Below are 27,743 nucleotides of genomic sequence, written 5' to 3' on the forward strand. Positions count from 1 at the left end.
GAATTAGAATACAAGTATGAAGGGGGAACAGTTATAGCAAATTTGACATGAGATGATCCTCTGTCTCTGTTTTTCAGTCACCTCCGTACAGCTCTGGAAGTTATGACTCCATCAAGACAGAAGTGAGCGGCTGTGCTGAGGACCTCACTGTTGGAAGAACACCTGCTGTTGATGATGACGATGATGATGAACATGAAGACAATGATAGGATCACAGACTCTGAAGGGCTGGACCCTGAACGTCTGAAAGCTTTTAATGTGAGTTAATTAATTCAAATCAGTTTGAGTAATCATTTTATTTCTTTCTAATGACACAGTGAGTCCAAGGATCATCTAATTACTATTGGGAATATCACTCCTGCCCAGCAGGAGGCAGCAAAGAGCACCCAGCAAAGCTGTTAAATATCACCTCCCTTCCCTCCAACCCTAGTCATTCTCTTTGCCTACGTTAGAGTAAGGAAGTGGTAAAGTTAGGTGGCCGAAAAGATTCTTCAATCAAGATTTTTTTAATTTTATGTGCAGTACAAGTATGTGCTGTTTTTACTCCAGGGTGTAGCTGTAGTCCATTTCAGTCTCTTCAGTAGAGCATTGGTGGCTTTTAAGCAAAGGGAACTTGTGGGACATAATTCTCAGTGCGCCTCCCTCACATTTAAATAAAAGTGCTGCCCATATTATTATTATAATTCCATAGGTCCATGTGAGGGAAAGGACCTCTCAAACCTAGTGAGCTGCCTTGCTGCCAGGCAGATTTTATTGAGGTAAGTGCTAATTTTATTTTCTTAAGCAGTATTAAGAAAAAAATGTCACTTTATTATTTCCCTGCATGGGGATGTTTATTACATTTCTCCTAGTGTTAAGGGGATTATGTAAGGCAGTGTTTGCAGACACTGGGGACTGGAGGAGAATTTGTCTCAAAGTTTGTGATATTTCTGTTATTTTATAACGAAGATTCACTTTAAATGTCGGACAGACGTTATTTGACACACCCACGATGGACGGGGCTTGTGTGGCGGTAATTTTAGCTGTTGCGCATTTATTATTCTCTCACTTCCTGTATGGAGGAGAGATTCATTGCAGCTTGCCATTTTTTGTTTATAACGGACAAACGATCGTTTGTGGTATCATTTGTAACAGCTCTGATTGTTTACTCACACAGAGGCCGTTTTTACATACACATATTTACTGTATAAGGCACCTCTAAGCAGAGCTAAAGCTGAGGTGTAGAGGCTGTTTCAGGTTTTTTGAAACATTGTATTACATGATAAATAAATCAATTTCGTTTTTGCATTGCTTCAAAAATAAAGCAGTTTCGTTTTAAAATTTAAAGAAACAGTAACGGTTTTGTCTAAATAAAATGTTATTAAAGTTTGAATAATTTTAAAGATGGATCATAACTCTGTTATAGATTACAGATGTCCTTTATGTTTGCTAACATTGAACCACCAATAAGGATAGACTTTTTGAGCCAATATTGTCTAAGACAGATGCTGTCCAGGAGTCTTCTGACGATGTTCAAAATATGTCACATATTTCTCCTCAGGTGTCCCAAATGTTATTACCCATTAATACAGTGCCTTGCGTTTCCTCTCAAGCTGCGTCTGGGGTCTCCATGCTACAGGGAAAGCGCAAGAGGAAGTCTAAAGAATCAGTGCGTAAGTTGTCTGACTCATTTGTGGCTATTGCGAATATTCTCTCTTATAGATCTGATGAGGAGGATTCTTTGGTAGCATCTGAGGGTGAGATCTCAGATTCTGACAGTGTAATTCCTTCTTCTGATCCTGAAGTTGTATCCTTCAGGTTTAAGCTAGAGCACCTCCGTTTACTACTCAAGGAGGTTTTGGCTACTCTGGACGACTCTGACACTACTGTCATTGTCAACCCTAAAAAGTCTAGTAAACTTAACAAGTATTATGATGTACCTTCCATGCTGGAATGTTTTCCCTTACCAGATCGGGCTACTGAATTTGTTAGGAATGGGAGAAGCCGGGTATTCCTTTTTCTCCTTCTATTTTTTAGAAGATATTTCCTATTGATGACTCTATTAAGGAGTCTTGGCAAATGGTCCCCAAGGTGGAAGGGGCAATTTCCACTTTAGCTAAGAGAACTACAATTCCCATAGAGGATAGCTGTTCTTTTAAGGATCTTATGGATAAGAAACTGGATTGCCATTCTGGCTCGCAGAGCCTTGTGGTTGAAATCTTGGTCGGCAGATGTGTCGTCTAAGTCTAAGCTTTTGGCTATTCCTTACAAGGGTAAGACCTTGTTTGGCCCAGCTTTGGCTGAGATTATTTCTGATATTATAGGAGGAAAAGGACGTTTCCTCCCTCAGGATAAGAGAAATAAGCAGAAGGGACATCAGAGTAATTTTCATTATTTTCTAAACTTTAAGGGTAAACCTTCCTCTACCTCTACAAAATAGGAACAGTCCAAGCCTTCCTGGAGACCCATCCAATCTTGGAATAAGGGAAAGCAATCCAAGAAGCCAGCTAATTATCCAAAGTCAGCATGAAGGGTCTGCCCCCGATCCAAGACCGGATCTTGTGGAGGGCAGATTTTCCTTTTTTGCTCAGGCTTGGGTTTGAGATGTTCAGGATCCTTGAGCGATAGACATTGTGTCCCAGGGATACAAACTAGAATTCAAGACCTTTCCCCCTAGGGGCAGATTTCTTCTCTCAAGATTATCTGTCGACCAGATAAAAAGAGAGGTGTTCTTACGTTGTGTTTGGGAACTATCCAAAATGGGGGTGATAGTTCCTGTTCCAGTTCAGGAGCAGGGTCTGGGATTTTACTCCAATCTGTTTGTGGTTCCCAAGAAAGAGGGAACCTTCAGACCAATCTTGGCTCTCAAGAGTATAAACAAATTTCTCAGAGTACAGTCCTTCAAAATGGAAACTATTTGTTCCATTCTTTCTTTAGTTCAAGAGTGTCAATGAACTAAACCGCTCTCATGGTTGGAAGGTGTGTCTGGAAAAGAGTTCCTTAACTCCATCTACAAGGGTAGTCTTCTGGGGAACCATAATAGATTCCATATTGATGAAGATATTTCTGACAGAGGTCAGAAAATTGAAAATTTTCGATGCTTGCCTGGCACGTCAATCCTCTCCTCAGCCATCAGTGGCTCAATATATGGAGGTAATCGGTCTGATGGCAGCCGCTATGGACATCATCCCGTTTTCTTGTTTCAACCTCAGGCCTCTGCAGTTATGCATGCTCGGGTAGTAGAACGGGGATTATTCTGATCTATCTCTGCGAATTCATCTGGGTCAGATGACAAGAGTTTCTCTTCCTTGGTGGTTGTCTCAGGATCATCTCTCCCAGGGAACCTGTTTTTACTGACCCTGGGTGATTGTGACAAAGGACACCAGCCTATTAGGTTGGGGAGCAGTGTGGGGCCTTCTAGGGCTCGGGGACATGGACTCGGGAGGAGTCTGTTCTTCCCATAAACATTCTGGAGCTGAGAGCAATCTTCAATGCTCTTCTGGCCTGGCCTCAGTTAGCTTCAGCCCGGTTCATCAGATTTCAATCGGACAACATATCCTCAGTGGCTTACATCAATCATTAGGGAGGAACTCAAAGCTCCTTGGCCATGTCAGAGGTGTCCAAGATTATTCAGTGGGTGGAGACCCACAACTGCTGTCTATCTGCGATCCACATTCCAGGAATGGACAATTGGGAAGTGGATTTTCTGAGCAGACAGACCTTTCTCCCGGGGGGAATGGGAACTTCATCCGGAAGGGTTTTCCAACTTGATTCTCAAATGGTGACAACCGGATCTAGATCTCATGGCATCTCGTCAGAATGCCAAGCTCCAGAGGTACGGGTCAAGGTCCAGGGATCCTCAGGCGGTACTGATAGATGCTCTGGCGGTTCCTTGGAATTTCAGTATAGCATACTTATTTCCTCCGTTCACTCTCCTTCCTCAGGTCATTGCTCGAATCAAACAAGAGAGGGCGTCAGTGATTCTCATTGCTCTGGCGTGGCCTTGCAGGATCTGGTATGCAGACCTGATGGAGATGTCATCTCGTCCACCTTGGAGTCTTCCATTGAGAAAGGACCTTCTACTTCAGGGGTCCTTCCTTCATCTAAATCTAGTTTCTCTGAAGATGACTGCTTGGAGATTGAATGCTGATTTTATCTAAGGGTGGATTTTCAGAGTCGGTCATTGAGACCATGATTCAAGCTTGTAAGCCTGTGACTAGAAAGATATGGCGTAAATATCTGCATTGGTGTGAATCCAGAGGCTACTCCAAGAGGGCTTGGAGAAGGGTTTATCGGCAAGCTCCCTAAAGGGTCACATATCTGCCGTGTCTATTTTGTTACATAAACGTCTGGCGGATGTACCAGACATGCAATCATTCTGTCAGGCCTTGGTCAGAATCAGGCCTGTGTTTAAACCGGTTACTTCTCCCTGGAGTCTTAATCTAGTTCTTAAATTTCTTCAACTTGCTCCGTTTGAGCCTATGCATTCCTTAGATATTAAATTATTATCTTGAAAGGTTTTGTTTCTGGTTGCTATTTCATCTGCTCGTAGAGTTTCAGAGCTCTCGGCATTACAGTATGAGTCTCCTTAACTTATTTTTCATTCGGATAACGTAGTTTTGCGTACGAAGTTAGGGTTTCTCCCCAAAGTGGTTTCAGATCGGAACATTAATCAGGAGATTAATCAAAGTAGAAAAAGAGTCTGGACACTGTCTCACCCTCTTTGCCTTTCAAATTTAGACTAAGATCTCTCTACTTAGTCAATAGGAGGGAACAAGTTATTGGAATAAATGAAAGGCACTTATAGGAGCTGAGGGTAATTTGCTAATTCAATACTCAAAAATATATAATGGGGTATTAGTTACCATGTATCACATAAATGAACCCTAATGGGTTATGATAGATAATATGTATAATAAACCACACTATGCTGGTTAAAACATTAAATATATATTTAATCAATAAACGATACAAATGAATAAAAATGCTGAGTGAGCGGTGGCCACAACTATATTTCGTAGTCTAAAAAATATAAACACTTAGATAAAAAGAATGCTGATCTATGTTATAAATACTTATCTAAGAGCTGTGTCTAATAATAACTGTGTGAAAAGAGTATATTGAGTAAAATTGAATTTACTCTATCAGTACAAACTGAATTTCACTCTATTTATACAAATTTAATGCCAATAAGAATGTGCTGCAAAAAAATAATAAATAATAAGGTTGTCGTTCCGTAACATAAGTGTCCGTGTATGATTCCTAATTTGATATATAGAATGTATCAATACATAGTTTGCATCATCAATATTGATACAAATGTAGATGATCTCCGGAATGAGTGTTAACAAATGCCAGAGTATGAAAGCAGTTTATAAGGTGCAGTTCTTTTATCCGTGTGAATAAGTGAGTGAATCTCCTGGATATCGTGCAATGTACCGCTACGTTTTATATAGTAGCTCTTTAAGTGGTGGTGTGATCAGGTGGTTAAAGTGACTGTCTTAGATATTTGGTATTTAATATAGAACCTTCAGCTGTTAGACAGACTTACCTTGCTGTGCTCCCTGGCCGGCGTGTTCCTTGCACGACGGAAGTACTCACAGCTGCTTCACTGTCTGTTACAGCCCGGTGCTTTGGTTGCTTGCTTGGCTTGTTAGTTTGCGGAACAGACCGCTCGCTCCTCGAAGTCCTCCTGGGTTCTATCGATAGAAGTTTGTAGGTAGATGATGATGATCGAATAACTCCACAGAGTATGCTTTTTCTACGCGTTTCAGCACTTGGCGTGCCTTTATCAAGATCATTAATCAGGAGATTGTTGCTCCTTCCTTGTGTCCTAACCCATCTTCTCAGAAGGAACGTCTGCTGCACAATCTGGACGTGTGTGCGTGCATTGAAATTCTATTTACAGGCGACTAAGGATTTTCGTCAGTCTTCTGCTCTGTTTGGGGTTTTCTCTGGAAAACGTAAGGGGCAGAAAGCTACGGCTACTTCTCTTTCTTTGTGGCTATAGATGGATTACTGTAACAGAAACAGAGGTGCCACATGTGTAGATCAGTAAGGACCACAATATCCCAGCAAAACAAGATACAGGGTACTCACAAACGTGAAGGCACTCTGTTGTGCCTATGGAAGCAGGCTGGTATTCTAGCAGCAAACCAGCTGGCTGTACAAAGGAATCCCCGTCGTAGCCAACAGCAATGGTATCCTGTAACTACAGGTCCTCAAAGGGCACCCCTTGCCTGGATCACTTTCTGCGAGCTGGAACTGGAGTAAGGAAGGGAGAAAGGCTAATCTGCCCTTAGGTTACTAACAAGGAGATTGCAACACTGACACCAGGCTTGTAAAAAGTGAAATCAGTATTTATTATTATACAGAATAAAAATACCAACAGTGTAACAAATTACAGCTGGGTGTGTTAAAAGCAAATCTCCTCTCAAATACAGAGATAATAGCGACACGTTTCTCGGGGATAGCCCCGTTTCCTCAGGCTTGTATACTCTGACTCCATCTGAATTCCCTTTAAATAGGGCTAGGTAACCATATGTTTGCAATAAACATTCCCCTTCCTTTACATGGACCAATAGTATCCTTCCTTTCCCTAAACACCCACTTGTTGCTGCAATTAAAGTTGTTCTACTATTTATATATAAAGATGTGATTTATAATATATTTCTCTGTGGACTGTGTAATATCATGTGATGGTTCTGAAATTTCATAGACATAAGCTTGTGCCGATCATGAGAAACTTTATGTTCGTATTTATGTAAACAAACTGCATCTGTGTTACCTCATTAACCAATCATGATAGGTCCTTAGGAGGCTTGTATCTAAAGATCTATCTGATTGGTGAACACCCAAATAGTGAAAAAACTACAAGTTCAATAATGCCTGTTCATATCATTCGTAAGTACTACCGCCCGGAAGTGTTTCAGCATAACTGTCCGTCTAGTCTCACTAGAGTATACAAGCCTGAGGAAACGGGGCTATCCCCGAGAAACGCGTCGCTAGTATCTCTGTATTTGAGAGGAGATTTGCTTTTAACACACCTAGCTGTAATTTGTTACACTGTTGGTATTTTTATTCTGTATAATAATAATAAATACTGATTTCACTTTTTATAAGCCTGGTGTCAGTGTTGCTATCTCCTTCTTAGTAACCTAAGGGCAGATTAGCCCTTCTCCCTTCCTTACTCCAGTTCCAGCTCGCAGAAAGTGATCCAGGCAAGGGGTGCCGTTTGGAGACCTGTAGTTACAGGATACCATTGCTGTTGGCTACGACGGGGATTCCTTTGTACAGCCAGCTGGTTTGCTGCTAGAATACCAGCCTGCTTCCATAGGCACAACAGAGTGTCTTCACGTTTGTGAGTACCCTGTATCTTGTTTCGCTTGGATATTGTGGTCCTTATTGATCTACACATGTGGCACCTGTTTCTGTTACAGTTATCCATCATAAAATTTGCATCATCCCTGTGGGTGAAGACCGAGAGCTGCCTGTTCATCATACGGATATTTAGGACTTATCTATAACCATACTGCTTATGACTAGTGCTCCGTTTGTATATATATATATACATTTTACAATTTTAACGTCTTTACATTTTGTATATTGTGTCATGAGATGCACATTAATTTTTTGGTAATATCTATCATTGCTTTCTAGCGCCTCCTATAGGAGATATGCGGTAAAAAGTATCACAGGTACTCCTGTATTTATATTTGTGGCTATAGAGTATCATTCGTTTGGCTTATGAAATTGCTGGACAGCAGCCTCCTGAGAGAGTTACGGCTCATTCTACGAAGGCTGTTTCCTCTTCTTGGGCATTCAGAAATTAAGCTTCTGTGGAACAGATTTGCAAGGCTGCAACTTGGTCTTCTCTTCACTCTTTTTCTACATTCTATAAATTTGAATTCTTTTGGGAGAAAGGTTCTTCAAGCAGTGGTGCCTTCCGTTTAGGTTACCGGTCTTGTCCCTCCCTTATCATCTGTGTCCTCTAGCTTGGGTATTGATTCCCAATAGTAATTAGATGATCCGTGGACTCACCGTGTCATTAGAAAGGAAACAAAATTTATGCTTACCTGATAAATTTCTTTCTTTCTTGATATGGTGAGTCCACGTCCCGCCCTTTTTTCTTAAGGACAGGTTTTTTTTGTTGGTATGTTATAAACTTCAGACACCTTGTTGCTTCCCTCGAAAGACTGGGGTTGGAGGGAAGGGAGGTGATATTTAACAGCTTTGCTGTGGTGCTCTTTGCCGCCTCCTGCTGGGCAGGAGTGATATTCCCAATATCAATTAGATGATCCGGGGACTCACCGTGTCAAGAAATAAATACATTTATCAGGTAGGCATAAATTTTGTTTTTTTACATGTAATATTTAGAACGTAGTATTTTTGTGAAAATGTTGAATAGCACAGCACCAGGTCAAGGTGCAGGGAGAAACTTTTTAGTGGAAGTTATCCTTTTGCTTTAATCTTGTGCTTTGTTGCCTTTTGTAGATGTTTGTGCGCCTCTTTGTGGATGAAAATTTGGACCGCATGGTTCCCATCTCCAAACAGCCAAAGGAGAAAATTCAGGCCATCATTGAATCATGCAGTCGACAGTTTCCGGAATTCCAGGAGCGAGCAAGAAAACGCATTCGCACTTACCTCAAATCTTGCAGACGCATGAAAAAAAACGGAATGGAGATGGTAAGAGATTTCCTTGCATCTTCTTGAGCTCTTCACAGGGCCTGTATGAGATCCTGCAGTCAGATGAGCCTTTATTGTAAATATTTAATTGCCATAATATACTATACTTTTAAGGTGTATGTAACTACTGAGCGTAAGCTCCCACCACTTGTGTGAATCGCTTATCATGAGTGCGATTCCCCTTTACTGAAGTGTGTTACTGGTCTATAAAGTCTACCTCAGGTTTATAGCTGATTTATAGTTTCACTGTATGGCCTATGACTGGGTTATCTCTATGCTCGAGTTGCTATAATGTGACAAGGTGTAACTAGTCTGAGTAAGCTCATTAGTCAACTGTTAAAGGATACCTTATTTTAAAGCAACATATCTTACATTAACACACTTTATAGAAATGTTTGGTTTGTTGAACTGGTTGTTTAAACTGTGTGTGAGTTGTTTACCTGATCTTTGTAAGCTCTGAATGTGATGTGTTGCAGATCTGTGTAAGCTCTCTGCATGGGCTGTATAATGTCTATGCATTCATTGTATAAACGTTATAAATAAGGTCTGTGTGGTTTTTACATGGATATAGTATAGTAGTAATTTGATATTTTTCCTTTGTCTATAGGCCAGACCTACTCCTCCTCATTTAACGTCAGCCATGGCTGAGAATATACTGGCTGCTGCCTGTGAGAGTGAGTCCAGGAAAGCAGCTAAAAGAATGAGACTGGAGATTTACCAGGCTACTCAGGTAAGAAAGCATGATGTTGGCTGAGGTGTAATTGGAAAGAAACTAAGTAAGCATAGAAAGAGAAAGGAGTAGAATGGGTTAAAGTGCAGGGAGTGGCACAGATGAATGTATATAAGGCTGAAACGTGAGCGTAAAGGGAGTTAAATGATCACTGTGTAACATTCTCTACAACTTTAACTATTGTGTTTTTACCTCTTTTATATATTGTACAGGATGATAGTGTTTCATTAGAGAAACCTTCTGGGCTTGCACACTCCACATATACACTGCCCACAGGTACCCTCAGCCAGGAACCTGTTTACATGAATGGCAGCCTCAACTATTCATACCGTGGATATGGGTCCATTGTGGGGAGTGTGCCACCTGCCACTACACTGAACACTGGAAACCACTGCAATGGTAATATAACTGGAATCCCAGAGCAGAGGCACTGCACCCACACGGAACACCTGACTAATTGTATATGCTGTCACACAGGCTGGAATTGCTTGAGAACATACAGACTGCCTGATTCTTTGTAGTGTGCAAGCACTTAGATATATACCAACTATGTCTGCTTGTATATATGCAGACTGTGTTGTTTGTGCAAACAACTGTGTGGCAGCTTGTAAATTACCATTTGACCATACTAGAAGACTACCTGACCTGTTGACTGCTTATATATAAACCATATGTACTTTTCCTTGTTTAGAGTGACTGTGAAGAAAGACAGACAGCTTAGTGTGTGTGTATTTATGTATCATGATCACCATAAGCTGAGGGTCATGACACCACCAGGTGCCTGAGTCTTTGTATACACATTGACAGTGTGACCGTTTGTCTTTAGTGTTAGTAAAACTGCTTAGAGATACACTATAAAATCTTCTATATATGATTTAAATGCTGACTTAAGAACAGCAGTTTTCTATTTCTATTCTATACAGCCGAACTGTGTGAATGTTAAAAGGGCCACTGTAAGCAAATATTTTCTATGCCTGTTACTAACTAACTACCCCAAATACGCTTTTTATCAATAGCATTTCATTAACATATCTCTACCGTATATCAGAAATCTTGTCTGCAAATTTAATTGTTTTCCAAACCCACTCCGTGGGTATCCTTTGCTCTGTACCAATCCGTTTACAATACCTAGGTTTCAAAATGGCGCTTTAAACACAAAGTTATTGGTTTAAGTATTTTGAACATGCAGTGCTGAAAATAGTGGGCAGGATAACGTGACATCATCGGCGAATAAAAGATATAACTTTTAGAACGTTATGAAACTTCGTTTTGGAGAAAATATAGGTCAGTAGGTTTTAATTAATGTTTATTAACTTTAATATGTTAGTTGTTTAGCTTAAAAATTATAACAGAAAGTAATCCTTTAAGTACCATTTAAAGGGACACTAAACCCAAATTTTTTTTTCATGATTCAGATAGAGAATACAAATTTAAACAATATTACAATTTACTTCTATTATTTATTTTGCTTAATTTTTTAGATATCCTTAGTTGAAGAAAAATCAATCCACATGGGTGAGCCAATCACGCAAGGCTTCTATGTGCAGGAACCAATCAGCAGCTACTGAGCGTATCTAGATATGCTTTTCAGCCAAGAATATCAAGAGAATAAAACAAATTATATAATAGAAGTAAATTACAAAGTTGTTTAAAATTGTATGCTCTTTTTAAATCATGAAAGAAAAAATGTGGGTTTGATGTCCCTTTAATAGCACAAGGATAACTACTGCCTGCCACGTACCCTCTGGGTATATCAGATTAAGGAAACAATTATACCCAGGCGGAAAACACTAGGAGTTACTAACATAGAATGTATGCATTTTATTAGGTACGTGTATCCATCATTCCTTCCTATGAATGAATGACGAATATGGCCGCAGGTAGTGGCTTTCGGCTCTTTTCGGAGCCCGATATATTCGCACAACACACAAAGATTTGTGTAAATCCAATGCACATGCCTACATTTCATATTTTTATTTTGTGTAAATGTATTGTTCCATTTTGTAAGTTTAGTTACCCCATTTAAGCCATCATAAATACTGAGAGCGTTTGTAGTTACCTTTCTTATGTTGCCTTAAAAGTGTTTGGCTTTTGAATCTTGCTTTTACCTTTAGAATCAATATACATTAAAGGAATAGTAAATGTAAATGAGGCTGCCCTAGGCACGTTCCAGACACCAGAACATTTGTGTCCGAGCAAAGTCCCATGTTTCCTTCCCATACTGCGTTATTGTCAGAATACCTCTAGGTATGGTTTACCCTTTCCGATAAACTGTGCATCATAATAATCTGTTACAGGGATTCCTTCTTCTTTTCTCTTTGAGTAGTATTTCATAGTCTATTAACTGTGAATCTGTACTTTTTGGGCCATTGCCTTTCACATTTAGTTAAGTTATTTCTGCAATGTTCTTGTTAGCTGTTGTGCTTACTTAAAAAGACAGTCTACACCAGAATTTTTATTGTTTTAAAAGATAGATAATCTCTTTATTACCCATTCCCCAGTTTTGCATAACCAACAGTTATATTCATATACTTTTTACCTCTGTGATTAACTTGTATCTAAGCCTCTGCAGACTGCCCCATTATTTTAGTTCTTATGACAGACTTGCATTTTAGCCAATCAGTACTGACTTCTAGGTAACTCCACATGCATGAGCACAATGTTATCTATATGGCACACATGAACTAACGCCCTCTAGTTGCTAAAAACTGTAAAAATGCATTCAGATAAGAGGCGGCCTTCAAGGGATAAGAAATTAGCATATGCCCTATCTAGGTTTAGCGTTCAACTAAGAATACCAAGAGAACATAGGCAAAATTGATGATAAAAGTAAATTGGAAAGTTGTATTACATGCCCTATCTGAATCATGAAACTTTATTTTTGATTAGACTGTCCCTTTAACTTGCTATGTTGCCCACCATGTTTATATGCAGTTAAGCTATTAACACCTGCATCTGATACTTATGTATACAAGTCAAAAATTTATTTCATTTTTATTAAATTATGAATCTTCTTATATTCCTCTTATAAGGCTGACAGGGGGAGTATTTAATATAAGCCAACTACACCTGTACCTAGGGCATCAGAATTTAGTGGAGGCAAAAATGGCTTGATGCCTTTTCACTTCTATGCTCTCCAAATATGTATTCATTAATACAAATCAATGACCCCTGGTTGTCTAGAGAGTGTGCATCCCTGGCCTCAGGTTGTGGAAAAAACAAAATGTATGCTTACCTAATAAATTATTTTCTTTCCTGGCATGGAGAGTCCACAAACCCATTCTAATTACTAGTGGGAATTCAACTCCTGACCACCAGGAGGAGGCAAAGAATACCACAACAAGTCTCTAAGTATCCCTCCTACTTCCCACAATCCCCCAGTCATTCACCCGAAAGAATATGGAAAGAGAAGAGGACATAAAGGGTATAGAGGTGCCTGAAGTTTTAGATAAAAAATAATAGGACAGTCGACTTGAATTTAGACAAGGGTGGTTTGTGGACTCTCCATGCCAGGAAAGAAAAGCATTTATCAAGTAAGCATAAATTTAGTTTTCTTTCCAATGGCATGGAGAGTCCACAAATCCATTCTAATTACTAGTGGGAACCAATACCCAAGCTAAAGTACACAAAATGGAGGGGAGGGAGAACAAGACAGGCGTACCTAAACTGAAGGCACCACCGCTTGAAGAACTTTCCTCCCAAAGGAAGCCTCAGCAGAGGCAAAAACATCAAATTTGGAAAAAGTATGCAATGAGGACCATGTGGCCGCCTTGCAAATCTGATCCACAGAGGCCTCATTTTTAAAAGCCCAGGAAGAAGAGACAGACCTGATTGAATGAGCCGTAATCCTCTCAGGAAGCTGTTTTTCAGCTGTCTCATAGGCCAACCGAATGACGCTCCTCAACCAAAAGGAAAGAGTAGTTGAAGTGGCCTTCTAGCCCTTACATTTATCAGAAAAAAAACAACAAAAAGAGCAGAAGATTGTCTGTCTAAAATCCTTAGTAACCTGCAGATAGAATTTTAAAGCACGAACTACATCCAAGTTGTGTAACAGACGCTCCTTCTGAGGAGAAGGATTAGGGCAGAATAAAGGAACAACAATTTCCTGATTAATATTGTCCGAAACCACTTTAGGAAGAAATCCCAATTTGGTACGAAGGACCGCCTTATCCGCATGGAAAATAAGATGAGGATCACACTGTAGAGTCGAAAGTTCTGAGACTCTACGAGCAAAATAAATGGCTAGTAAAAACAAAACTTTCTCAAATACCCTTCCAGCTTCCTGTCCATGGGGTCCTTGAAGGAGGTACTATCCTCTAGGGGGAATAGTAGTTCTCTTGGCTAATGTGGATATAGCTCCATACACCTTAGGAACGGTACGCCAAAGCTCCCGCACAGAGTCTGCAATAGGAAACATTTTCTTAAAAACAAGAGAAGGAGAAAAGTAAACACCCGTTTTTTTCCCATTCCTGCGAAATAATGTCTGTCCTACGGTCAGGAATAGGAAATACTTCCACAGACTTTGGTTTGACATAAAAAAACTATTCAGTTTATTTACCTTAGGAGTCTCCGTGACTGAAATCTCTGAATCCTCCAGATTAGCCAAAACCTCCTTAAAGGGACAGTCAACACCAGAATTTTTGTTGTTTAAAAAGAAAGATAATCCCTTTATTACCCATTCCCCAGTTTTCCATAATCAACACTGTTATAGAAATATACTTTTTACCTCTGGGATTATCTTGTAGCTAAGCCTCTGCAAACTGCCCCCTTATTTCAGTTCTTTTGACAGACTTGCATTTTAGCCAATCAGTGCTCATTCCAGGGTAACTTCATGTTCATGAGCTCAATGTTATCTATATAAAACACATGAACTAATGCCCTCTAGTGTTCAAAATGCATTCAGATTAGAGGCAGTCTTCAAGGTCTAATCAATTTAGCATATGAACCTCCTAGAATTAACTTTCAACTAAGAATACCAAGAGAACAAAGCAAAATTGGTGATAAAAATAAATTGCAAAGTTGTTTAAAATAACATTCCCTATTTAAATAATGAAAGTTTTTTTTACTTGACTGTCCCTTTAAGAAGTAGCCAGAGGTGTTCCAGCTTAAATCTAAAACTAACCTCAGATTCTACGGTACGGACGATGTTAGAATCTGAGTCAGAGATTTCACCTTCAGAGGCTGCTGAAGAATTGTCATCCTCAGATAATTGGGATAAATTGACTAAGGCAACTTTGGCGTTAGAAGATATTCCAGACTTAGAGGAAATATTCTTAGCCTTTCTCTTTCTTTTAGTTGAGATAGGTAAAACACTCAGGGCCCCAGACACTTCTGAAGTAAGCCGTGAGGCAAAATCACTGGGTAAAATACACCCCCAGATGTAGACTGATTGGTGCTGCAGGGCACTGATTGTGAAACCGCTAGGGACAGGGACTCAGAGGAAAGCTGAGGCATGTCAATGGGACCAGAATCCTGAGTCAGCAGGCTCTAAGGGGTTAACCTTTAAATATGTTCCTATGCTTTCATTCTTTGACTGTAACATATTTGTTAAACATGTAGAGCAAAGTTGCACAGGGGGAATCACTTGGGCTTCTAAACAATGCAGACATTTAGAAAAATTATCAGATAAATCTAGTTCCCTTTCCATCCTAAGGAAATACTACCACAGTCCACAGAAAAAATAATAATCCAAAATCTAAGTACTATAAAACTAAATTTAGCACAATATAACTTAAAGAAATAAACTATTGAGTAATGCGTAAGGCTATGGGATATCATACACCTCTATGTAGATACAAAACCTTCCCTTGTAGTATCAAAAGTGTAACCAAAGGCAGTAAGAAAAAAAGAGGGCGCTAAACAGCTTAAGATATCAAAAAGTGAAATGTCAAAAAAAGTTAAAACGTGTCAATTTATTCCTATAAAACAAATATAAAACTTAGGGACGTCTCTGTTATATATAGGGAGACGTCCCTAAGTTAAAACTGGAAAATGTATAATGAGGAAAAGAGTAAGCCATCTCTATACTCTCAGCACTACAAGCACATCAGCGGGGAAGAAGACGAGCGGTCGTCACGTGACCGCATCCGGTTTCAACTGCGCCACCCTCTCAAGTGTGCAAAATACCCAGTGTCTTAAAATAAACAACCCCATGATTCTTCCCATGTTGAACAGTCCCCAATGCCAAAAACAGGTTAACTAGTATGCACAATATTGCTCCTCATGAACGTTTGTAAGGATTCTTTAATAAAATTTGATCCTCACAAAATCCCCTGACAGCCTCAGTCCCAAATCGTATGTAAGCAGTGCATGACGATTTCAGCACCAGTGCCCTGCCAAACTGCTCTTAAAAATACCAACTTGAAGAGATTCAAAAACCTTGTCCCCATACTCCTTGTAGAGAGGATTAACTCCCAGTGCTTAGGACACTCAATCAAAATTAAACTTTCATTATTCAGATAGAGCATACCATTTAAAACAACTTTTCAATTTACTTCCAATAACTAAATGTGCACAGTCTTTTTATATTTAAACTTTTTGAGTCACCAGCTCCTACTGAGCATGTGCAAGAATAAGTGTGTATGCATTTGTGAATGGCTGATGGCTGTCACATGGTACGTGTATGCATTTGTGAATGGCTGGTGGCTGTCACATGGTACAGGCGGAGTGGAAAAAGACATAACTTTTAAAATTTTCAGAATTTTTTTTTTTTACTAATTTGAAGTTCAGACTAAGTGCTATTGCATTGTCTTGTTATCTTGCATTTCTTGATTATGCAAATCTACTGTGTTGACTGGTCCTTTAAGCCTTCTAAACCTAAAACGGAATAAAGCACTTACCTGTGGAGTCAGGAACAGATTTTCAGGTCTGAAAGATCTAACCAATATCTGAAAGGGACCTGAAGAAAGAAAAAAACAGTAACCAACCCTGTTTTTCTATATAGAGGTTAGCATAAATTGTTGCAAGAAAAGTAAGGCCTACCTCACTGACCTCCAACAGCTAATTAATCCACTATAACTCTTACTAAAGATGATTACATGGACACAGCAATACCCCAACCCTTTCTTGCAGGGAAACTACCCATTAAAGGATTAAATATCTTGAGACACCATCTTCGCACACATCCATGATGTACAAAGGCAAAGAAGGACTGGGGGATTGTGGGAAGTAGGAGGGATACTAAGATCCTTTCTGGGGTGTTCTTTGCCTCCTCCTGGTGGGCCAGGAGTTGAATTCCCACTAGTAATTAGAATGGATTTGTGGACTCTCCATGCCATTGGAAATAAATATCTAAGGTAAATGTGACCTGTATTTGCTGGGGGTGGGGGGGGGGAGTTCAGTGGACAATAGATTTTTCAATGACAAGATAGCATGAAATCTAAACTTACCTCTGATTACACTTCATCTTGGCTGCCTCAGATGGTCCTGAATCCTGCTTAGCTTTGGATGAGAGCTGTAGTACCGTCATTGAAGTCAGAGTAACAGAACTTAATGTGGATTGTGTATGGACCTAAGAACAATTAAAGTGACAGTGTACTGTGATTTTCTACCCACTTTTAATGAATTCCCAATTATCCATTGTACCTGCTAAAGTGTATTAAAATATTTAAAGATAACTCCTTATATCTTGATTTGTCATTTGAAATAGCTGTTTTTGAATGTGGTTTCCCCAAATATATTGAAAAGTTAATAGTAATGTTGTAAACAAGGTTTGTAAAAAATAAAATCACGCTCCCAGTGGAGTTGGACATAGAGGTATTCAAATGTTTATTTTCCACTGTTCTCTATAATGATTGTATTCAATAAGGAGGATATTGTGTAAATAATAGAGAGATAAGCTAATTTGCAAGCTCAGCCCATTTCATTGGGCTGTGGTTTCTGTTGGCTATTTCATATAGAAAAAATAACCTAAAGGATCAATTCCATTACAGTTTATATTCTGCAGTTGGTATAACAAATCAGTGGTAAGGGTAACCAATCTTAAAGTACACTGTCCCTTTAAGTGGCAGATCCCAGAAGCAATATATCCTAGTGCAGCCAACACACAATGTTGGGTTAGTTATCTTAAGGCGTGTTATGGAAATATTAAAAAAATATTTAGCAAAATAATTATTATACATACTGTAAAATATATATATATATTTTTTTTAATTTTTTTTCAATATTTAATACATACCGCACCTTAATATTCATGTCGGGTTAGCACACATGAAGAATTAGTGTACTCCAGTCTTCTGCTCTCTCCATTGAAGTCTATGGGGAGAAAAGGTTAGCACGGTTGCGGTATCCCAAATCCTGAAGTTTAGCGCTCGTCAGGTTTCGGTCACTCACAAAAGTTTTACTTTCAACTTGTAATACATGTGATAACCTGCGCATGCTAAGAGATTACTTCTATCTGTGTTTACGCTGCACTTGTAATTTAGCCCACTGTAGTCTAGGATGGAGTCTTAAAAGGTACATACGCTAACTGATTAGAGCACATCATTTTTGGACTATAATGGCCCTTTTTTTAATTTATTTTATAATATACACCCTAACAATTAGAAACTTGCACTGCACTGAGTGATAGTATCAACAGACTGTACCCTGTGTGTTTATTTACTGACCAATCATCTGCCTGTTTAGATGTACTTCATACAACTGTTTTATGACAGATGTCTTTCTTCACAGGTCCCACTGATCTCAGCATGAAGGCTTTGGCATCTGGAAGCACCCACTCCAACTCCAGCAGCAGAGCAGTGCCATGTGCCCAGCTGAGTCCCACTGAAATTGGAGCTGTGCGGCAGCTCATCGCAGGGTACAGAGAATCAGCCGCCTTCCTGTTGCGTTCTGCAGATGAACTGGAAAACTTGATATTGCAGCAGAATTGACTGGTGCTCCATACTGACCTCCTACTTCTGACCTCAATTTCTCATTTAAGACTGGAATCTGGCAAAGATGTTCCTTCAACTTTAAGTGTCCCAGACACTGAACCTGACAATATTTTCGGGCCATGGTCTTTGCCATTTGTCCTGCAGGGAAATCTGGGGAGTCCCTCTCTGCACTATTAGATTTCCTTTTGCACCCTTATGTCCAGCCCAGCTGACAGGAATCAAATATTTATTGAACAGAATTTCTTCTTTTATTAATTTATTTTTCTGAGAATAGTTTTGTTTGTACAGGTATAGCTGTTTATATCTGTTAAATGTAGCCTCGAGCTAGCATCCTACTAACTCCCTCTGGTTCTGGAACCAGCCCTTTTTAATCCCTCTTCAGCATTCCATCCTTTTCATCTGTTGGGATTATACTCATCATCTCCCTATTTATTGGCTAGCACTCTATGATTATCTTCTTTCTGCCAGGTGACTGTATCATCCCATAGTCCTCTGATGTGATTGATAATCCTTACTCCCTATAGTTACTTAGATCATTCCAACATCTCCTCTCCATTGCTGTACACGGAAGCTTAGTCACATGAACCCTGTTTACCATTAACAAATACAAGTATTGTGCTATTCTCTTCTATATACACTCTGAACACTGAGGGGTGAAAGCAAAAGCTTAGCCCACTACCGCTATTATTTACTTCAGGTAAACTCCGCTATCCTTGAGAACTTTAATATATGATCGCACCTGCTTAGTATAATTCAGATTTTGCACAGAAAGTAGCAAAGAATATTTCTTGCTGTACATAACTCAGGCAGACCAAACCACATACTCTGCATGGACACACAAATAATTATCCTTTCAGGGTGCATTGGTGTTATTTCTACTGCTAATTAGCAACAGTACCTTACGTATAAAAAATTTTTTGTGGTCAATTCCATTTCAGTTTACTTTTTACAACATTCCATTTGACTACTTGTATTTATCGATATTGTAATTTTATGTTTGTGACAATTTTTTTTTTTAACGATTTAATTTAAAGCCTCATATTCAAGTGTGTCAATCTATTGCTGCTGAATAACATTTTTGGGTTTCCTCCTGCAGAATCGTCAAATTAGCCAAATCAAATTAGGAAAAGCTATATCCAATTCATTTTCTTTCACAAATGGGGCAGTAAACTCCAAAAATTGTATTGTTGAAAGATAATCCCTTTATTACCCATTCCCCAGTTTTGCATAGCCAGCACCATCATATTTATATACTTTTTAACCTCTGTGATGACCTTATATCTAAGTCTCCTTTGACAACCTCCTGATCACATGGCTATTTTATTTTTTATCTATTGACTTGCATTTTAGCCAATTAGCTCAGTGACAGGAGGCTGTAGTGGCTTAGAAACAGGCCGAAATTTTGAGATTTAAATGTTTAAAAGTATCTTAATATAACAATGTTGGTTGTGCAAATCTGGGGAATGGGTAGTAAAGGTGTTATCTATTATTTTTTTTTATTTTTTTAAACAGTAACAATTTTGGTGTAGACTGTACCTTTAAGATTATATTACAAAATGTTTAATGATGTGCAGTACAACTTTGCCATATACTTTAACTATTTTGCCCCCCCTGTGCCTGTATTTTATGCCTACAAATTGTGTTTTGAGATTTTAAAGTGGCTCCACAAACATAACCCTGCCTCATATTCTAATCATAATAGGATTAAGCCAAGATGATGATAAATCAAAATTTGTAACAAAATAGCTACCAAATAGCATGTTTGGTAATTGAGAAACAATTGCAATACAGTAAAAAAAAAAAACGCACTTCCCTAATTTGACAATTTATTGCACGTCTACAGAAAAATCTTTAGTTACAAGGTGTTTATTGTCCCTTGAATCAGCCAGTTGCAGTTGTTTAAACAACTCAATTGACAAGTGGACGACCAGCAGTTGTTACTGCACACACTGGGTTGAAAATTGCAACCTTTTTGCCTCCACCTCTTTCTTGGAGCACAGCAGGAAACCACTTTACTCTTTCTAGACTCAGTCTAAAGTTTTGTTTTAATCAATAAATCTGTACACTAGTAAATTATTACTCCATTTGCAGGGGCCACAGTTAAGTGTCACTTAGAAAACTAACAAATGTTTTGTCCTTTATATAAACACAAGAGCTGTTTTACTTCACGTAAGGGGTGCTTTGTTCTAACATTCCTGCCTTTTACCTATGGTCAGCATTAGTCTATGTATGATTTGTTACTGCTGTTGGAATAAGTGTGCAGGTGGCCTCATAGTATTGAGCTGTCCAAGGCTCCCCTACTTACTAAGTCATAGGCACAGGGCAGCAAACCAGACTTTACCCCTTGCACAGGAAAAGTCTATCATATGGTTGCATAGTTACACAATGTCCCTTATGTTCATGCCCATCAGCAGGGCCCGCTTATGGTAATCTGCATGGTCTGTAAAAGCTCAGGTTTATTAAAGAGACATAAAAAATATCAGAAGTACTCTTTTTTTTATTGTAAAACAGGAGGTATTTTAAGATCTATTTAAACACAAAACACCACTGATTTGAGGCATCTATGTACTTATTTATTATTTAAAAAAATACACTACCACTATCACTTATGAAGTGACCATTTAGAACTGAAAACCATAGCAGTTACTAACCATAATTACACTGCTAGGACACAAAACCCTTGCACTTGGCTCTTCTAAGCAGATGAGGCTTTTCCCAATCTAATATATATAATTATATATATAATAAATATATAAAAAGATATTTATTGTTACTCTGTACTTTCTTTTCCAGTAAATGTAGTTTATTTAATTTGTAGGATGTTTTGTCAGAAGACGTGAAGTGGTTAGCAGGCAGAGACCAATGAGCTGTCAAAACAGTGACCCCCAGGTATTAAATGCACTGACCTATTTAAAGTGGAACCCACCCTTTTTAATATGTGTATCATATGTAAGGCTAATTACTAAATGAACACTGCATAATAAAATGTCCCACATTTCAGAAACTGCATGAGACCAATGTCTGTGTGTGTGATTTCTCAGTTCCAATATTTTACACCCAAGCTGTGTGCTTAAAGAGACAGTGTACACAGGCAAGCAGCAGATAGGAAAGAGTCAATTGCAATTAAAGGAAATTAAACACTAAATACATTTCACACAACCTTACTTCTAATTGAGGGTGTCACCATTTTGGAACCTAGATTTCACTGCAAATATGTGAAGTAAAATTACTGCCCAAGTGCAAACGTCAGCACTGGAATGCAACAAAAGCTGGATTTCATCATGGCTGCACCCATGACTAGAGGGAGCTGAGGAAGAACCTCAATACTATGGTTTTTAAAATATATAGTTACGGTTTAATGTCCCTCACTGAGATGTTGAATTTTTAAATGGCTGTTGTTTACATAGCTTTTCTACAGCCAAATACTGCAATACTATTTTCTTTTAGGATATAGGTCTTAACAGAAAAATAAGTAATTTCAAATGACAAAAACAAAATTTATGCTTACCTGATAAATTTCTCTCTCTTGTGGTGTATCCAGTCCACGGGTTCATCCATTACTTGTGGGATATTCTCCTTCCCAACAGGAAGTTGCAAAAGGACACCCACAGCAGAGCTGTCTATATAGCTCCTCCCCTAACCCCCAGCACCAGTCAGTCATTCGACCAAAGACAAGTAAGAAAAAGGAGAAACTATAGTGTGCAGTGGTGACTGTAGTTTAAAAATAAAAAACACCTGCCTTAAAGTGACAGGGCGGGCCGTGGACTGGATACACCACAAGAGAAAGAAATTTATCAGGTAAGCATAAATTTTGTTATCTCTTGTAAGGTGTATCCAGTCCACGGATTCATCCATTACTTGTGGGATACCAATACCAAAGCTATAGGACACGGATGAAGGGAGGGACAAGGCAGGCACTTAAACGGAAGGCACCACTGCCTGTAAGACCTTTCTCCCAAAAATAGTCTTCACTTCATACTTTTTCTAAATTCTACAAATTTGATACTATTGCTTCCTCGGAGGCTAAGTCGCCGCCTTACAAATCTGTTCAACAAAGGCCTCATGTTTAAAAGCCCATGTGGAAGCTACCGCTCTAGTAGAATGAGCTGTAATTCTTTCAGGAGGCTGCTGGCCAGCAGTCTCATAAGCTAAACGGATTATGCTTCTCAGCCAAAAAGAAAGAGAAGTTGCCGAAACCTTTTGGCCTCTCCTCTTTCCAGAGTAGACAATAAACAATGCAGATGTTTGACGAAAATCCTTAGGAGCTTGCAAATAAAACTTTAAAACACGAACCACGTCAAGATTGTGTAACAGACGTATCCTTCTTTGAAGAAGGATTAGGACACAGAGACGAAACAACAATTTCCTGATTGTTATTCCTATTAGATACTACCTTAGGAAGAAACCCAGGTTTGGTACGCAAAACTACCTTATCTGCATGGAAGATCAGATAAGGGGAATCACACTGCAAGGCAGATAACTCTGAAACTCTTTGAGCCGAAGAGATAGCTACTAAAAACAGAACTTTCCAAGATAAAAGCTTGATATCTATGGAATGCAAGGGTTCAAACGGAACCCCTTGAAGAACTTTAAGAACTAAATTTAAACTCCATGGCGGAGCAACAGGTTTAAACACAGGCCTTATTCTAACCAAAGCCTGACAAAACGCCTGAACGTCTGGAAAATCAGCCAGGCGCTTGTGCAAAAGAATAGACAGAGCAGAAATCTGTCCCTTTAAGGAACTAGCCGATAATCCCTTTTCCAATCCTTCTTGGAGAAAAGATAGTATCCTAGGAATCCTGACCTTACTCCACGAGTAAACCTTGGATTCACACCAATGAAGATATTTACACCATATCTTATGATAGATTTTCCTGGTGACAGGCTTTCGAGCCTGAATCAAGGTATCAATGACCGACTCAGAGAAACCACGTTTTGATAAAATCAAGCGTTCAATCTCCAAGCAGTCAGACGCAGAGAAATTAGATTTGGATGTTTGAATGGACCTTGGAGTAGAAGGTCCTGCCTCAGCGGCAGAGTACATGGTGGAAAGGATGACATGTCCAAGTCCTGCGTGGCCACGCAGGCGCTATCAAAATCACCGAAGCTCTCTCCTGCTTGATCTTGGCAATCAGACGAGGGAGGAGAGGAAATGGTGGAAACACATAAGCCGGGCTGAAGGACCAGGGTACTGCTAGAGCATCTATCAGCGCTGCCTGGGGATCCCTTGACCTGGACCCGTAATAAGGAAGCTTGGCGTTCTGACGAGACGCCATCAGATCCAGTTCTGGTTTGCCCCATAGTTGAATCAGCTGGGCAAATACCTCCGGATGGAGCTCCCACTCCCCCGGATGAAAAGTCTGCCGACTTAGAAAATCCGCCTCCCAGTTCTCTACTCCTGGGATATAGATAGCTGAGAGATGGCAAGAGTGAACCTCTGCCCATAGAATTATCTTGGAAACCTCCATCATTGCCAGGGGACTCCTTGTTCCCCCCGGATGGTTGATATAGGCTACAGTCGTGATATTGTCCGACTGAAATCTTATTAACTTGGCCGCAGCTAGTTGAGGCCAAGCCTGAAGAGCATTGAATATCACTCTTAGTTCCAGAATGTTTATCTGAAGGAGGGATTCCTCTTGAGTCCACGAACCTTGAACCTTCAGGGAGTTCCAGACTGCACCCCAGCCCAGAAGGCTGGCATCCGTCGTCACTATAGTCCACTCTGGCCTGCGGAAACTCATTCCCCTGGACAGATTGACCCGAGATAACCACCAGAGAAGAGAATCCCTGGTCTCTTGATCCAGATTTAACAGAGGAGACAAATCTGTGTAGTCCCCATTCCACTGGTTGAGCATGCAAAGTTGCAGTGGTCTGAGATGTAGGCGGGCAAACGGAACTATGTCCATTGCCGCTACCATTAGGCCGATCATTTCCATACACTGAGCCACTGACGGCCGAGAAGTGGAATGAAGAGCACGGCAGTTAGAAGCTTTGATATCCTGACTTCTGTCAGAAAAATTTTCATTTCTACTGCATCTATCAGAGTTCCTAGGAAGGAAACTCTTGTGAGAGGAGAGAACTCTTTTCTATGTTCACTTTCCACCCGTGAGACCTCAGAAAAGCCAGAACAATGTCCGTATGGGACTTGGCGATTTGAAAAGTTGACGCCTGAATCAGAATGTCGTCTAGGTAAGGGGCTACCGCTACGCCCCGCAGCCTTAGAACCTTTGTAAAGATTCTTGGTGCCGTGGCTAACCCGAAGGGAAGAGCCACAAACTGGTAATGCTTGTCTAGGAAGGCGAACCTGAGGAACTGATGATCTCTGTGAATCGGAATGTGGAGATAAGCATCCTTTAAGTCCACGATAGTCATATATTGACCCTCCTGGATCATAGGGAGGATGGTTCGGATTGTCTCCATCTTGAAGGATGGGACCCTGAGAAATTTGTTTAGGATCTTGAGATCCAAGATTGGTCTGAAAGTTCCCTCTTTTTTGGGAACTATAAACAGGTTTGAATAGAAACCCAGCCCCTGTTCCTCTCTTGGAACTGGGTGGATCACTCCCATAACCAGTAGATCTTGAACGCAACGTAAGAATGCCTCTCTCTCTTTATCTGGTTTACAGATAGTTGTAAGAGATGAAATCTCCCCTTTGGAGATGAACCTTTGAATTCCAGAAGATATCCCTGGGAAACAATCTCTAGTGCCCAGGGATCCAAGCCTGGGCGAAGAGAGAAAGTCTGCCCCCGACTAGATCCGGTCCCGGATCGGGGGCTACTCCTTCATGCTGTCTTAGAGGCAGCCGCAGGTTTTTTGGCCTGCTTCCCCTTGTTCCAAGCCTGTTTAGGTCTCCAGACTGGTTTGGACTGGGCGAAATTTCCCTCTTGTTTTGCATTAGAGAAAGCTGAAGCTGCGCCACTCTTGAAGTTTCGAAAGGAACGAAAATTATTCTGTTTGGTCCTTAACTTATTGGACCTATCCTGAGGAAGGGCGTTACCTTTCCCTCCAGTAATATCAGAAATGATCTCCTTCAGACCAGGCCCGAATAGGGTCTGTCCCTTGAAGGGGATGTTAAGAAGCTTAGACTTTGAAGTAACATCTGCTGACCAGAACTTAAGCCATAGTGCCCAACACGCCAAAATGGCAAAACCTGAATTCTTAGCCGTTAGCTTGGTTAAATGAAAAACGGAGTCAGAAATAAAGGAATTAGCCAATTTAAGAGCTTTAATCCTGTCTAGAATATAGTCTAATATCGTCTAACGGGGTCTCCACCTGTCGAACCAAAAAGCCGCTGCAGCAGTAACTGGGGCAATGCATGCAAGAGGCTGGAGAATAAAACCTTGATGTATAAAATTTTTCTTAAGGAGACCCTCCAATTTTTTATCCATAGGATCTAGGAAAGCACAACTGTCCTCGACGGGGATAGTTGTACGCTTAGCTAGGGTAGAGACTGCTCCCTCCACCTTAGGGACCGTCTGCCACGAGTCCCGTATGGCGGCATCTATGGGAAACATCTTTTTGAAAGCAGGAGGGGGAGAGAACGGCACACCTGGTCTATCCCATTCCTTAGTAATAATTTCCGAAAACCTCTTAGGGACTGGAAAAACATCAGTGTAAACAGGCACTGCAAAGTATTTGTCCATTTTACACAATTTCTCTGGAACCACAATGGGGTCACAGTCATCCAGAGTCGCTAAAACCTCCCTAAGCAATAAGCGGAGGTGTTCAAGGTTAAATTTAAACGCAGTCATTTCAGAATCAGACTGAAGTAACGCCTTCCCTGAGTCTGAAAAGTTACCCACAGATAGAAGGTCACCTGCCTCGGCTTCTGAGTATTGTGAGGGTATATCGGACACAGGCATTAAAGCGTCAGAAAGCTCTGTATTAGTTCTAGCCCTAGAGCCGTCTCGCTTTCCTTGTAACCCTGGCAGTTTGGACAATACCTCTTAGAGGGTAGCATTCATAACTGCCGCCATGTCCTGTAAGGTAAAAGAATTAGACACGCTAGATGTACTTGGCGTCACTTGAGCGGGAGTTATAGGTTCTGACACATGGGGAGAGTTAGATGGCATAATCTCCCTTTTTTTAGTCAGAGAATCCCCTGGAGATAAATCTTTAAGCGCCATAATATGGTCTTTATAGTTTATAGAAATTTCAGTACATTTGGTACACATTCTAAGAGGGGGTTCCACAATGGCTTCCAAACATATTGAACAAGTAGTTTCCTCTATGTCAGACATGTTTAACAGACTAGTAATGAGACAAGCAAGCTTGGAAAACACTTTAATAAAGGTGAAACAGCAATTAAACAAAAACGTTACTGTGCCTTTAAGAGAAAAAAAACTAGCATTTAAACTGCAAAAATTCTTTGAAATTTTTACAGTGTGTGTGTAAGGGACTAAAGCAACATTGCACCCACTTGCAAATGGATGATTAACCCCTTAGGCCCCAAACCGGATTTAAAAAACGTTAAGACAGTTGAGCACCTTGCCACAGCTCTGCTGAGGCTCCTACCTGCATTCAAATACGCTTTTGTGCAGAAATAAACACTTTGTAATGGTCCTCAGATGCCAGAGGACTCCTCTAGGGAAGCTGGATGTCTCAGTCTGAATTAAAACTGCGCATCTAGAGCGCTAAAATAGGCCCCTCCCACCATGTACTGGATGTCAGAGGAGTGTCTGACTAGCCATGTGGAAACTAGGGCCCAAATAAAGACTTATCTCCCTCAGTGAAAAAACGTCCTATTTATGAAATCATGTAAACGTTTTGTCACTAAGTAATGAGTATTAACATGAGTATTACCCTGTTTTGTAAGCATGATCCCAGTCGTTAAATCACTGCATCAGGCTTACCTCAAATACACAAGGCTCGGTCAGCATTTTCTAGAACTTATTCATCTCTCTAGAAATAAAAATACTGAACATACCTCAAAGCAGGTAATCTGCAGACCGTTCCCCCAGCTGAAGTTTTCCCATACTCTTCAGTTATGCGTGAGAACAGAAATGGACCTTAGTTACAAACCGCTAAGATCATCAAACCTCCAGGCAGAATTCTTCTAATTTCTGCCTGAGAGTAAAACAGTACAACGCCGGTACCGTTTAAAAATAAACTTTTGATTGAAGGTAAAACTACACTAAGTCACCACATATCTCTTGATACTTCCTATCTTGTCGAGAGTTGCAAGAGAATGACTGGGGGTGGGGGTTAGGGGAGGAGCTATATAGACAGCTCTGCTGTGGGTGTCCTCTTGCAACTTCCTGTTGGGAAGGAGAATATCCCACAAGTAATGGATGAACCCGTGGACTGGATACACCTTACAAGAGAAAACATAAATTATGCAAACCTGATAATTTAATTTCCTTCTGTATGAGAAGAGTCCATGGCATCATTCCTTACTGTTGGGAAATACTAAACCTGGCCACCAGAAGGAGGCAGACACCCCAGCCAAAGGCTTAAATACTTCCCCTATTTCCCCTC

General features: G+C 40.1%; 1 protein-coding gene across 1 annotated transcript in view; it reads left to right on the forward strand.

The window, feature by feature from the left end:
- Positions 1-21,273, forward strand: part of NOL4L (nucleolar protein 4 like) — an 82,695-nt gene extending 61,422 nt beyond the window's left edge. Inside the window, exons 4-8 of the mRNA XM_053698717.1 lie at positions 78-257; positions 8,472-8,663; positions 9,271-9,393; positions 9,606-9,792; positions 18,064-21,273. Of these exons, the coding sequence (XP_053554692.1) occupies positions 78-257; positions 8,472-8,663; positions 9,271-9,393; positions 9,606-9,792; positions 18,064-18,263 (882 nt within the window). The 3' untranslated portion in view covers positions 18,264-21,273. The remainder of the gene's footprint in view (positions 1-77; positions 258-8,471; positions 8,664-9,270; positions 9,394-9,605; positions 9,793-18,063) is intronic.
- The last annotated feature ends 6,470 nt before the right edge of the window (positions 21,274-27,743 follow it).

Source organism: Bombina bombina, chromosome 1 (assembly GCF_027579735.1).
Source record: "Bombina bombina isolate aBomBom1 chromosome 1, aBomBom1.pri, whole genome shotgun sequence".
Classification (NCBI taxonomy): domain Eukaryota; kingdom Metazoa; phylum Chordata; class Amphibia; order Anura; family Bombinatoridae; genus Bombina; species Bombina bombina.